This window comes from Agelaius phoeniceus, chromosome 3 (genome assembly GCF_051311805.1).
Source record: "Agelaius phoeniceus isolate bAgePho1 chromosome 3, bAgePho1.hap1, whole genome shotgun sequence".
NCBI classification, from domain to species: Eukaryota; Metazoa; Chordata; class Aves; order Passeriformes; family Icteridae; genus Agelaius; species Agelaius phoeniceus.
This window is the reverse complement of record NC_135267.1, coordinates 95,921,033-95,935,117: the sequence shown is the minus strand read 5'-3', so window position 1 is coordinate 95,935,117 and position 14,085 is coordinate 95,921,033. Positions and strand designations below refer to the sequence as shown.

The following is a 14,085-nucleotide window of genomic DNA, read 5'->3' as shown; positions in this document are numbered from 1 at the left end:
TACACTATTGTGTCTGAAGTCACCTGGGTGAAAAGCTGTGAATACAGTCAACTTTATGCTTAATCATCTCCAGATGACCTGTAGCAGAATTCATGGTAGGTCTATAATTCATAGAGCTTTCTTGCAGTATCAGGTGAATCTGTCTGAGGATTTGTCAGGCAAAACTAGATTCAGTTATTTATGTTCAAATCTGGCCTCATTCCAGCTTGACCCTACTCTGAAACCTTACCGATGAGGGTACTTTTACATGTGAAAATATTTACTCAAATTCAGCTAAGTTTTGACTGCAAAATAGACAGCAGAGTCTGGAAGAACTGAAACTTTAGCCTGAGAGAAAATATTTTTACTTTCCTCAGTTCAGCTTCATTAAGACCTATAAACATGGAAAAGATTTTCAAGTCTGGGACTTTTTTCTCTGTCCTTCTATTCAGTTAGCCTGTTACTCTTGATTTCCAAGAGCTCCTCATTCTCAGATTCTCAGGAACTATTCTTTTCTGTTCTGGTTGGATTATGTATAAAGGTGTAACCTAACATAGTGAAATTCACTCTCTGTGTTAGCTTAGATTCTCCTGTGTGTCTCTCTCTCTCTCTCTCTCTGAGTTCTCTTTATTAAGTCCCAGAAGCCCTATGGATGTAATCCTGGCTCCTTTCCATTTCTGGAGTTTTGATGCATAGCAATGCACAGGCAAGCAGATGTACTCCTTTGGGTCTGTCACCCAGGAAAAGAGAGCATGAAGGGGTACCTGAGATAAATTTCACTGCAGAAAGACTTAAATCCAGTTAAGCAGTAGTCTCTATGAAGAATGAGAACACTTTAGTTTTGAAATAAAAGCTTTTGAAAGAAAGGTAGTAAGTTAGAAAATGTGAAAGAGAAACTTTGGGAGAAAAATGGAACTTTATTGAACTGAAATGCAGCTTCATGAACAGATTATAGCAGAAAATTATTACATTGAAGGAATGTTGGTTCATTTGGTTTTTTCCTTCTTTTTTTCTTCTGAGCCTACATTCCCACACAGTAAAAGTTTTGGTACTGATATCTTCAGTATTCCTCTTGCTTTTTTAAGTGGCTCATGCCTATTCTTTCCAAACACCTTTTCACCCTGCACTTAAGTCTTCCTCATAGCTTTTACTTGTCCAAAAATTTCCTGAGCATACTTCAATAGCTTGTAGTAATCCTTTTACATCTTGGTGTAATATTGCAGTATGAAAAAGGAAATAAAGCTTCTGCTAGGACTTGATGTCTGTTCTATTTTTGTCAGTATTGGTAGAAGAGACACCCCTGTTCCAGCCTGTTTCTAGAGCCAGCTTCTCACTTTTAATATCTGGGATGTTCTGAAGATGTGTTGATGACAATAACTTCTACCAAGGCAGGAGGCCCAGTGCTTTCAGTGACCTCCTCTTTGCCGTGGCTCTTGCTTGACCTGCCACTTTTAGTGTCACTGTCAATTCTGTGCAAGAAATGGTCAAAATGGTTTTGAGAATCTTGGCTAAATCCACTCAGTTGCCTGACTTGTATAGCCATTGAGTAAGTCCCTGTACCACAAAAATTGTTCCTTCTTCACTGCTCACAGTTCAAGTAACATCCAAACGTCATCTGTGAGGTAAAAAAGAAATGGTACCTTGGTGCATTTATCCTGAGCTGTGTGTGAAGATGTGACTGTCTACAGCATGTAAAATTGGAGAGCTGGGTATCCAGGGTAAGTTTTAGCAGCTCACCTGCTATCTCAGGATCAAATGGCATCATGTTTTCAGTTTTTCAGCTGCTATTGGTAAGCACAGTGTTTTAGAAGTATTTTCTCATCTTTCGGCTGGGATACTAAAATTTAACAGACCAGTAGAAAAGGAACTAGTTTTAAATAAACATTCCTCAGCACATGAAGAAAGAAAAGGGGCTTAGACTGGTATAAATCCCATTATATTATTCTAGCACAGGGAAATGTGTTTGGGGAGTGAAGATTTGACATATATTTTTATTTTCAAGCGTCATACTAATTTATATTACTCAGCCCTTTAACTGCCAAACTGTAAAAGTCCATTATGCTACTGAAAGGAATATACAAATTATCCCCTGGCACTTTAGGCAGGAGTTTTACATATATGCTGTTATTCTATCAGCCAGCTAGCTGCACGATTCTATTAAGGAGTAAGTGAGAAAATTATATTGCCTGCAAACTAATTCTACAAAAGACTCTGAAATAAGTAATCAGAGCCCAGTTCTTTCTGAAAAGCAGCCAGGAGATATTATAAATCGCTCAATCGCTCTTGTCAGCCCAGTTTAAAGACCCCGAGCTGCCATGTTGATTTTGTTCCCTGTGTAACACAACTTCCTCTCCAGCTGTTGACAGGACTGGGGAAACTCAGCTTTTACTATTCCTAGCTGCTCAATTTCAGCCTCTAGCATCTTGAAGTAAGTAAAGAATTGATAGAGATTCCTTCTGGATCTTCCTCTGAAATAAAATGCAGATCTGAGTATCTTGAATGGAAATTCATATCTAGAAGTAAATAAGAAATTATGAAAGCTCTAATGACCTGGAATGTGCAGTAAATTCAGGTTTTTAATGAAAGTAAATCCACTAATACTTGGAGTGCTAGGTAAAATCCCATTTAGTATGATATCTATATCCACTGCATCTACATGTGCTCTGGAGAAAAAGTGTTTGTTCCTTGAACCCTTACTGCAGTGCAGCCCCGTTCTAAAATGCTGGAACCACTTTATGAGGACCAGCTATGCTCATTGGTAATATGTGGATTTTTGTTTCTATTCCTGTAACTCTGCTGAGCTCGTTGGAGGAATTCTTTGTAGCATCTTCATCTTCCAAGTTCATTTTACAACACCAAAAATTAATATTGAGTGTCCGCTATAAAATACAAGTCATTAAAGAAAAGCAGTTTAAATTGAAAGGAGATTCCCCCTGTAAGCTAAAGTATTGGAATCCAAGTGACTAGAATAATAGCTCCTTATAGCATTCTTTAGGTGTCAAGAATTTGCAGGAAAAGTAAGTTACACTGTGCCTGCTGCAGACTGTTGCATAGTTTGCAAAAATGTGAAATGTCAGGGTATGGATTAGAAGTGTCTGCATAATGAAATGAGCAATCTTGCATTTATCTTTCTGGTTCTGAATGCTGCTTCTTGCTGTTGGCACCTGTACCTTTGTATCTTGGGATGGCATCTCTTGATACAATGAGACTGTTCCACCTGCCCTGGTAGAGAGCTTTGCTTCCTGAAGTTCTCTGTTATGATCTTGATCTTGTTTTTGATCAAGATCGTTTCTGACCTTGTGCAAAGGTATCTTTGTCTTTGATCTTATGCAAAGCATTTCTGATTCCCTGTTTCTCCTTTTTTTTTTTTTTTAAGATAGGGATGGTAATACATTTATAACTGTAGTGTAATGAAATTCATTAGATACAAATTGTGAAAGCTTTGAAGGTCTTCCTGTGTAGTGGTTGCGCCTTTCTAAGAATGCCTTGTTAGAAGGAGAGGATAATGTGAATCCTTTTTTAAGCTTGCCCTTACCATCATTTTCTACCTATCCTTCCAAAAGTGTTATTTCCTAACTTTCTAATGTGTATTGGAAAGACCTTTTGCAGGAACTGTTGTACTGAATTCCCTACCCACCATTTCCTTCAGTTTCTTAAATAGCTTTCTCCACAGCAGCTAAGAAAGGGGAAAAGGACTAAACTGCTTTGACTTTTGTCATTAGCATTCAGGCATACCAAGATCAGTTTCACTCACCAGCATTGCTAACTCACTCATGCAGCAATGTCCAGGGGGAAGAAAGCCTGCAAAGGCTTGAAAAGGTTGTGCCAGATGTGCTGGTTGTGTTGGCAGAGTGCACATTTTGCTATGCAGACCTCCTTTATCATAAGTACTTAACCAATTTTCAATAGATGTAAGTGGTTTAAGTATTACTTCCTGTTGAATTAGCAGTTGCTGAGCATTTGAGTCTTTGTGCAATCCTGCAATCCACTAATGTGATATTTAATGAGGAGACATCAGTCTGGAGAAAGGTAGTCAATATAAATCAGTGTTTACGAAGTGTGATTAACTCTGAAATATTTCATCAATGCTGTGGTCCCAGGCAGACTCTATGCTAATTATTAGAACCTGTGCATGTTTCAGGGGACTTTGATGGACCCCGAGTGCAGCGAACATGGAGCAGCAAAATTGCGATTATGCTCGGACTGTCTCTGATGACAATTTATGCATTTGGTGTGATGACCTCTTGCTTCCCAAGAGGGCAATAAACAGAATGCATTTTCATTAAGATACTAATGCACTTTATCACAGGGGGAAGGGGTTAGAAAATAAAGAAATACCTTTAAAGCAAGATGTGACAGACTGATTGGGAAGATACTTTATTTGAAAGTCAGTTTCCCAGTGTAACTTCTGGCTGTTGCCAAGTCTGTAATACTGGATGTAATGTTGGGCTATGGGATGCATGGCTGGGCAGATGAATAAGCTGAGCTAAGCTGTTTTATGAAAAGTGCAGTGGTACCAGGGCAAAAGAGAACAGATGTTCTAGCATTTGGACTTGGATACCCAAAGATGTGATTTAAAAAAAGTAAACTGCTCTTGTATTTTACTCATTCATTTGCGAGCTCTTATTTTCTGATTTTTGAGGAGAAATAATATGAATTAAGCAGTAGCAACAAAGAAGAAAAGAGGCTGCTTTGCCCATGATGAAAAGGGCTCACATTTAAGGATGGAGCTTGTTGTAGGCCTTAAGAGGGGACCTGGGAGAAGCAGGGGCAAAGGCAAGCATCTCTTTTAGTTTTTGCTATTCTGGTAGCTTGGCAGGAATGATCCTATTCCTGATGCCTCTCAGTACAAGAACTTGGTCGAAAGTATAGAGAGAAGAGATGTCCTGGAGCAGAGATCTGGCCTGGTAGTTGCAGAACATGCTAGATGTGGTGGTAACAGTCCCAATAAGTCCTGCCTTATGCTCTGTGCCAGCTGTAGTGGAAGAAGGGAGAATTCTGTGGTACCTGTTATAGTTGATTATGCAGTAAAGCAGTCCTCCTTCTGAATTCTAGGCAAAGAGAGACTAATGAAATTGGCTAAAAAGGAAAATAAAGAGTGCTCAGAGAAGGAGCCTAAGCCTGTGGCTTGGTACAGAAAATAAATGACAAAATGTCTTTCTTCTCTCAGCAGGAATAACATACATGAAGGATTTTCCTAGGGACCATATTTGGAGTGAGACACAGACTCACATTACTTATGGTTTTGTATATATTTCTTTCATGTAGATGTCTAGATTTTAAAAAAAGGGTGAAAAACTTAATCTTTTAACTCAGCTATTTATTTTTACTTGAGAGCCGTTTCCTTTCTGTAGCTCTGCTTACTCTTGATATGTTCCAAAATTAAATACAAAGGCAATTGTATGAGTACTTTTGTATATCTGTTGTGTTGGTCAGTCAGTGAATCTGAGCACCTCTTCCCCTGTCTGTTCCACCACAGGTAACATAGAGTACAGCTGCCCAGCAACGAATGAATGTGAAATCACAAAGCGCAGACGCAAGTCCTGCCAAGCCTGCCGCTTCATGAAGTGTCTAAAAGTTGGCATGCTGAAAGAAGGTAAGACTGACCACTTCAATCTGTATCTCTCTGCAAACACTTGCTACAACTGTAGGGCAATCAGGAAAGAAGAGAGACTGGTGAGTGTTCTAATCAGTTATTGCAAAGGCAATTTTCATATATACTTGCTCTTTCTGACATCTGCTTCTAAGCTATCGAATCATGCTTTATCCACACAGAGTTCATCATCTTGTGTAGTACAGCAAAATGTACCTCAGCATTCAATCTCCTTCAGTAAGTAACTGATAGAATAACCATCAGAATTCCCAAAGATTTCTTTCCCCCATTCCTTATCCACTCTGTCCCAGTTCTGGCAGAAAATCAGAACACACACTGTGCCTTCCTTTTATTTAGTTTTCATTCCATCAGGACAAATGAAAAGGGTTACTTCCAATTTAAACAAGTATCGTGTGTGTGTGTGTGTGTGTGTGTATGTGTGTGTGTGTGTGTGTGCTGAAGTTACTGTAACTACACTGGAGCAAATTTTGGCACACAGAAGAGGAGGAATCCACCCTCCTCCCCTTTTTTTTCCTAAAAGTGTCTGAGAACCCTGCCCCTCACTGTAAGTATATATTGAATGTTTTAATTCATCAATTATATTTTGAAGCTATTGAATGCAAGAAAATATACTCAAGAAATGATGCTGTCTTACCTGGAACCTGCTTCATCTATGTGACACAAAGAGGTGATTCCTCAAATCTTGGTTGCCTGCTATGCACTTACATTGTTGTTAATGTATATGCAAGAATACACTTGTAAGTGCATGTATTACACACGTTATTATTTTAGGGCACTGTCACCACCAAGAAAGATGCCATGTACTTCTGAACTAGATAAACATTTGAAATAAAATCAGCATAGTGTTCTCTAAGTATTGTATCCAATGGAGAGTACTTTGTGTTAAGCAACCACTTCAAAACAATCCTGTTCAATTTTGCTTTGTCAGTGCTTGAAAACTCAGCTTTAATAACTGGCTGATTTTTGTAAATGGGTTGGTGGTAATGCAAAACAGGGTAAGTATGCAGCTGTTGGGGTAAAAATCCAAGAAACAACATAAACCAGTGGTGAGATGATGGACAAATTAGGTCTATCACCTACAGACATATTCTTATTGGATTATACTTACTAAGAATAAACCTTGTTCTGTGCAACTGCTTTGGCAGATGCTATGATCCTGTGAGCCAAATCCTGCTGTCCTTAGTCTTACTTGAGCAAAACTCCTGTCAGATTCGATGGAGATTTTGCCTCAGTAAGAACGGCAGGATTTGACCCTCTCTTCAGTGGTTATGGGAGAGTTCTTACATGCCAAAATCCTCCTATAACTGACCACTAGGAGCAGTCACTTGAAGGTGAAATTATGATGCTTAGATAAACTGTAATAAGAAAGGGATGACTGGGTATGGCACCTTTTGAAAAGGACTGTGCTTCTTAGCATCTTTTCTTAGTAAGTTAAGACCCTGTATCACCAGTTACCTAATATACAGATATATTGAGCAACTTCTTTGAAAATGAAACAGTGCTACCAAGAGCACATGCAGGTGAATTGATTTAATCCTTTTCCTCTGAATTTTGAGGGCACTATTGTGCATGCATTAACATGCATACATTTTAAAAAATCTAGGCTGTATGCAGCTTCTGGGACTGCCAGAGGAAGTTGTCTCCTCTGCAAATGAGTAATTATCTCAGCAAATTTGTGTGCAGATTTACTGTTTCTGCATACAATTTTGTTAACTGAGATAATTTAGTTGGATAATATAGATGTACATTGTGAGTAATATTTTTTTGTTTGAATGTTCATTGTCCATGGATTCAAATAATTCACACAAGTTTTCTTAATAAGAATTGCATGAATTTCCTACTCTAAACGTACATGCCTTTTTCTAAATTGCAAAATAACTAATTACTTTGAAAAGACAGTGTTGTTTATCTACCACCTATTTTAACAACCTGCAAGAACATATAAGGGCATTTTATTTTTCTCCCCTTTAGTGGCCACTTTTTAAATCATACTGATTCACAGTACATTTGTAAGACTGTACTTGTAGTAAAGATTTTTTTTTTCTTGTTGGAAGGTAGTTTTGGAGCTGGATGTTGTTATTTTAACCTACAGGAAAGTCTGGAGATGACTTCTTGGCTTGGACCACATCCTCTATGTACAAAATTAAGAAAAATAATGTACTGACTTCTTGCATGTGTAAAGTGGTACAAATTTATTGATTAGCATGGACTTAAAATAAGCTGAAATTATTCTTGCTGCATCTCAAGTGTTTCTTTATGTACAGACAAGGATTTCAGTCTCATGCAGCATGTCAGAGATCATGCTGCAGTAAATCTATTCAAATGTAAACCTGTTCAATTCAATTACCAGTTTATAATAAAATTTGCTGCTGCAGCCTCCACGTTTGTCACAGCAGTCTCTACATGCTGATGGCACAGCATGCCTGGAAATTGACAGCCTAAATCTATTTACAAAAAAAATTTAGTTGCAGACCTGAAATAAAATCAAGTTTAAGCAGCTTTGAGAGGAGCATCACATTCCTTACAAGAACAGCACATCTGCCAGGGTGCATCTTCTCCAGAAATCTTACCTTGTTTGTGGGGAGTTTTCTTGTGGAAATTTATCCTTAACAAATGGTTTTAAAGTGTAATCCAAAGTGAGACAATTATCAGATATTGTGCTTCCCTTCACATTGGAAAGGACTTTAGTACATTGTCATTTTGTGAATTGTCATATGAATTTCATGGTAGTAATCACAGTGCCTGGAAAAAAATTCTGATTTTAGCTTGGCTTCTAGGGCAGGGTCCAAACACCACTTATAACAAATGTGTAGGGTAGCTTCCCTTATGACATCTGCATGTTGAATCATTTATGTGACAAGATAATGGTGTTTTTCATCAAGCATCTAGTGTTTCTGTGGGAGACCCAGTGTTAGGGTGGTGGGGCTGTGTTTTGGGGTCAAATCCTGGGAGGTTTCTGGTCACATGAAGTACAAGGTGGATTTCTGGTCACATGAAGTACAAGGTGGAGTAGGCATTTTCGGTACATTTTCTCATGGATCTTGGTGGGGCTTAACCAGCAGCATCTAAATTAAGATTCTTAATAATTTTTAGGATGTGGGCCAGGAGCCAGAGAAGGAATGCTACAGCAATGTCAGGCTGGGCTGGACTGGGATTGAGGCCCTGGCTGCATCTCCTGTTCAGTATCATAAGAAAGTTTGTACAGATCTGGAGGAACGCATCATTTTGGTTTAGCCCATAGAGTTTTACTTAAAAAACGCATGTTTGGGTCTGTGGATAGGTTTTGAGGGTGTTGTACTTCATACTGTAGCATTCAGCAGAGGCTGATGAGCTTTTAGGCACAGGACAAATACGAGAATGTGGTATTTTCATTTACTTTTCTAGGTAAGGGTTATTAGCAACAAAGCAGAATACATTGCACTCAAAGAAGAAAATTTACCTTTTTCTATATTTAATTTTGTGTCAGTGTTACAAAAAATCAGGTTTTCAAGTATCCCAATTGATTCTTCCACAGAAATGCAGTTTCTTTGACTGTACTTTTATTTTGGTGCATTGTCTCAGATTTATGAGAACAGCTGAAACAACGTTAAAGATTCTTGTATAGTCTAAGGAGAAACTTTTCAAATGTATCCCTTGAGATTTCTTGAAATAATATTGAAATTGCTAAAAGGATGCAGGGAGACATGTACAGCAATTTGCCCTTTTTAAAAATGAACATTTTTAAGACATTCAGTAGTTTTCAGTTCTGTTGGTTTATAATTCAGTTCTGTCTTTAAAGTTTGGCCTTTCAAACTCTTTGGAAGCCAGTGATTATTTTGCTTCAGATGGTAGAATTAAATCTGTGCTCATGTGCAAGGTTGGGTATTTTGGCCATTTCCCTTTTTATACAGCTAGTTGGATTGAGAAAAAGGGGTTGATTTTTTTTCTTTTCTAAGAAGAAAAATTGGATGTAAAACTACATAAGATGGTATGGGGAGTCTTGAGTAGCTATTTGACTTTTTTTTCTATTGCTAGGTGATCTGAGTAGAATTCAATATCTAATCTTTAATTAGTACTATTTGCCTATTAATAATATTTGTGGGACTATTTACTAGCATATGCTTGTGGTAGAAGATATTATTCCAAGTTTATTATAGCTTATTACATATAGCTCCAAAGAGCTTCCCGTGTGAAATCATTCCAATGGAGGAATTATTCCAAAATAAAATCACTTTTTGTTTCAGATGCAGCACTTGTATAACTGTTTTTACAAGAGGTTATTCCATATGTTTCAGTTTTCTCCATAGAGGCAAAGCCTTATCCTCAGTTTTACCTGCCCCTGTATTGTAGGAAGGTTAAAAACTACAGTTCAGAGGGGAATCTGTTGAGTGGCACTAATGCAGCTTTTAGACCATCTGGAATGCTGTATCCTGTTCTAGCTCTCACAGTTCTGTGCAGTACTAGTTTGTATTTCTTACAGGACTGTTGATACCAAAACATCTCCCATGTATCTCTCATTCTGGTATTTGGGTGTTTTCAGAACTTGTTATGGACTGTGTGCAGTGGCTGATCTGCATTGCTTGTTATTTCAGAAAGTCTAGTTCCTAAATGAGTGATACATGGAAAAAACTGGAAGTTTATATAAAAAGTAAAGTATACCAAAATAAAATGACATGTTGTCACTTCATGTAAGTATATTTGTATTTTCCTTAGGAATGGATGGCCTTTACAAATTATCATCAGTCACTTGGTACCCAGTTAGAATAGGCAGAGTAACAAAATTCCAGCTTAATTAGTCCTGCTATTACAAATGAGAAGCCAGATCCTCACCAAGAATTAACAGAGGCTCTTCGAGCTTTGTTAGATTGCTGCTCGTTTGGCAGGTTTGGCAATCTGTGCAATGGGGAAATCAGCAATATACCTTTTTGTGTCTGTGAATCTTCACAGTTGCTTGTACATGAGCCATCATTAAGGCTCTAAAAATGTTCAGAAACTCTCTGAGCTTTTCATATGGCAGTGCTGACTTGATGTGTAACCCTTCCCATCACAGCAGAGTAGTTTGCATGTTGTACTTGCCCTGCTCGATGAGTAGCCCTCAACACTTCTCATTCATTACTTACTTTGCTTGGATTTTTTGAGAATTCATCCAGGCCCTCAGAGAGACTTCAGCATCCCTAGGGAAATGGTAAGGCAGTAGTTAGAATCTCCTTTGTAAAGAAATCGTGGACTTTAAAGTGTTTTTCTTTAGCTGTGATCTAAATAAAAGCAATTCCTGACAGTTTTAAAAATGCTTGAACATTTTAGATGCTCATGTAATGAACCAGAAGATTATTACACAAGTTGCACTTTTTCTGAACATGCTAAAATTGGCAGTCTCTAAAATATTTTTGCTTCACACTTCGAGAGATTTCATTCATTCAAATATAAGAATACATTTTTAGAAAGAGGTATGTGTATTTTAAAGCATAAATTACTGAGTTTATTATGGAAAGATTACCATATGAACATCTTTGGCTTGTGTTAAGCAGCAGATCGGATTAAATTATCATATTGATCCTTTCTGGCTTTGACAGTCTATGAAAATGAATCCAGTAGAGCAAGGAGAACGGGCAGCTTGAGTTTGGTCTTACGTAAAGAGATGCGTGATATGCAGAGGAGCAGATTAATGGATTCGCTCTCAAAATAATAAATAAAACTAAGCAATCTTCTTTATGACTAAAATTGTGTTATCACCTATGATTTGAGGGTAGTGAAAAAGCCTGCTTAATAGGATTCCTTCTAACAACATCTCTTTTGAAAAGACCTGTGCATCAGACATTGCCAAGGTAAATTTCTCTTACAAGTCTAATACCATTAGTCTGCCAAGACGAAAGCAGAAATTATTGCGGATGAAGTTTTAGTTTCTGCTGCCTTTAGAAATCAGAACAAAGGAAAGGAGAAAGCATTAATGGTATTCAAAGAAAATATTTCTGTACAGGATGACAGTTAATAGAGCAGCAGTGACCTCAGTGATATTTCTTATGCTCTCTATCGTAATATTACACTTAAGGAGCTTCTCCATTAATGCAGGATATTAAACAAACCTCCTGTGTTATAACATCAAGAGATAACATAGCGTGTCTTCTGTTGATGTCTTGGCTCTCTTCTGTGTTTCAATGTATTATGAAGGAGTTTGGTTTCTAGTGCAGATTTTTTTTAATTGTTTCTTTTCCTCTCCTATTCCTTCTTTTCCCCCTTTCTTCTCTTCCTTCCCCTTTCACCCATTCCCCCCCTTTTCTTCCTCCCTTTTATTTCTCCCTTTCCTTCACTTTTATTTCTTCCTTTCCCTTTTCTCTTTCCCCCCTTTCTCTTTGCACTCCCTTTCTTTCTTTCATTCAGTGTGTGCTTGGATTAATATATACTGGGACCTGTTAAATCTCCTTGGAAACAATAGAAGCTAATCTCTAAGTGCTGTTGGTGTTCATAAGTAGGCTTCTTTGCTCCTAACCAAAATGTGACCTGATAGCCCAGTTCACACATTAGAACTGACAGCCCAATTTGTCTGCCCTAAAATGCAGCTCATGACTATCCACTCTCTGTAACTGATGAAGAAGGACAAACTATTCAACTTCAGGTTAGTGTTTATAGTCAGCTCAAGCAACTAGCATTTCTATTCATCCCCTAGAAAAATAACCCAGAAAAAGCAAATACTGGGGATGTGGGTATTCTTCCCAAGTCACATGAAAGCACCTACAGCTCCTACCAAGTGTTGGCCTCCTGAGAAGTTTTGGTGCTTGTGTTCCGGTGTTGTCCCACTCTTGTTTGTGTTCTGTCTCTGAGTATTTTGGGGAATAGAACAGATATCCCAGCAGTTCACTGGACTTGCTTTTTAAACAAAATTTCTCTCTTTCTAGATAAAATTTTGTATTACTGTTGTCCCTTTATACAAATGCTTGCCTTCCACAAAAGAGAAGGTATGAAGTGGATGTGGAGAAAGCAGTATTGTTTGTAAGTCTGAGTTTGGGAACTATTTACACTTCGTGGCTTTATGCAGATCTGTAAATGGGGAGGTTTTTGTGTTAGCATTTACAAATCTGAGGTCAGAGCTGTTTGCTGGCTCACTCACCAGCAGCTTCCTTGAGATTAGTTGTTAGGTTGGGTCTGTGCACACAATCATTGCTGCTGAGAATCCCAGTGGCAGCAGTTGTTTGCAGGGTCAGACAGGCAAAGAATACTTTCAACCTAAAGTTACTTTGTACTTCTGTTAATGAGTTTGAATGATTCTGAATAGGATTAAATGTTACTGCAATTTTCTTAGTGCACATACCTTACCTATTACTTACTCAGAACTGGAAGGAGTGGGTTCTGCAGTTTCATGAGTCTACTTAAATTACTATTAAAAATTAATCACTTTGTACTAATATTTTCTCATCATAATCTGTGGTGATTAACTGCATGTCTTCATTTGTCATATTTCTTCTTTTGATCCTAAAAAAGTGAAGCAGCACTTTACTAATTTTCTAGAAAGTATTCCATTGTTTGCAAAATATGTTTGTTGGATTTAGCCCCTGTGAACATTTGCTTATGCACTGGAAGCATAGTGACAGCAATATAAGTGATTAGGGTAGGTAGAGACAAGTCTGAAGGATGCAGGACTTTTCCCACGTTCTCACAGACAAGTAGTTGCCTTTCATTTTTGGTCTCTGCCACCCATAAACACACACATCAAATGTGGCACTGCCCTTTATTGCAGAGTTCTTGAATTCTTGCACGTGGGCCCTGCCTTATGTTAAGTAAGTCTCATTTTGCAAAGAATAACGTTAATGTAATTTGTATTCTTCGCTTTTTTCTGTTTCTGCTGTGTGGATACTTGCATATCCCCTGCTTGAATGGAATAGGTTTAGAATCTCTGGTAGAGGTGCATTTAAGGGTAGTGCATGTCCTTATCTCTAAAGTGCCACTCTGGAGCTAAACTTTCTGTATTTTACTCCACCTTTGCCTGGGCAATACCCACAGCTCCTCAACAAGACCGTTGCTGTGTAAAATCTTTGTTGAAACAAGAGACTGTATGATAGGATTGTTTGGGGTGAAGGGCTGGAATGATGCAGGTGCTGGTAGCTAGAACCCATGTGGCAGATGTACAGGCAGACATCCTGCTGCTGCTTGGGATGGATTGGCACTGAAAAGCTGAGTGGCTGAGGAACTCTCTTGGCCTCTTCACTCAGTCAAAGCCATGAATGTGTTGAGAAGCAAGAAAATTTCCACTTGCAGTTGTTACATCTGATCTCATATAGTGCTATCCCTCAAATATTTCACACTTCTAAATCTCAGCTGTCTTAAAAAAAAAAGGTTAGAATCAACATGAGTTTTGAGACATAAATGTAACTAAGCCACAGTCTTCTCTCTGAGCAGTCATTGCCCTTTTTTAAGCTGAGGAGTTATTGCAAGTGGTGAGCCTTTGCCAGTTCTACTCACTGAGTCACTGGAATATAAAGTTGGAATATTATTTCATTTGGTGTTTGTAATGTGGCTTT

The 14,085-nt window shown here is 38.1% G+C and overlaps 1 protein-coding gene across 12 annotated transcripts in view; it reads left to right on the top strand.

Moving 5' to 3' along the window:
* The window catches only part of ESRRG (estrogen related receptor gamma), a 392,291-nt gene that overhangs the window by 275,890 nt on the left and 102,316 nt on the right, over positions 1–14,085 (top strand). For all 12 annotated transcript variants that reach the window (XM_077175921.1, XM_077175928.1, XM_077175924.1 and 9 more), the window contains one exon: positions 5,459–5,575. In XM_077175921.1, coding sequence (XP_077032036.1) covers positions 5,459–5,575 — 117 coding nt within the window. The remainder of the gene's footprint in view (positions 1–5,458; positions 5,576–14,085) is intronic.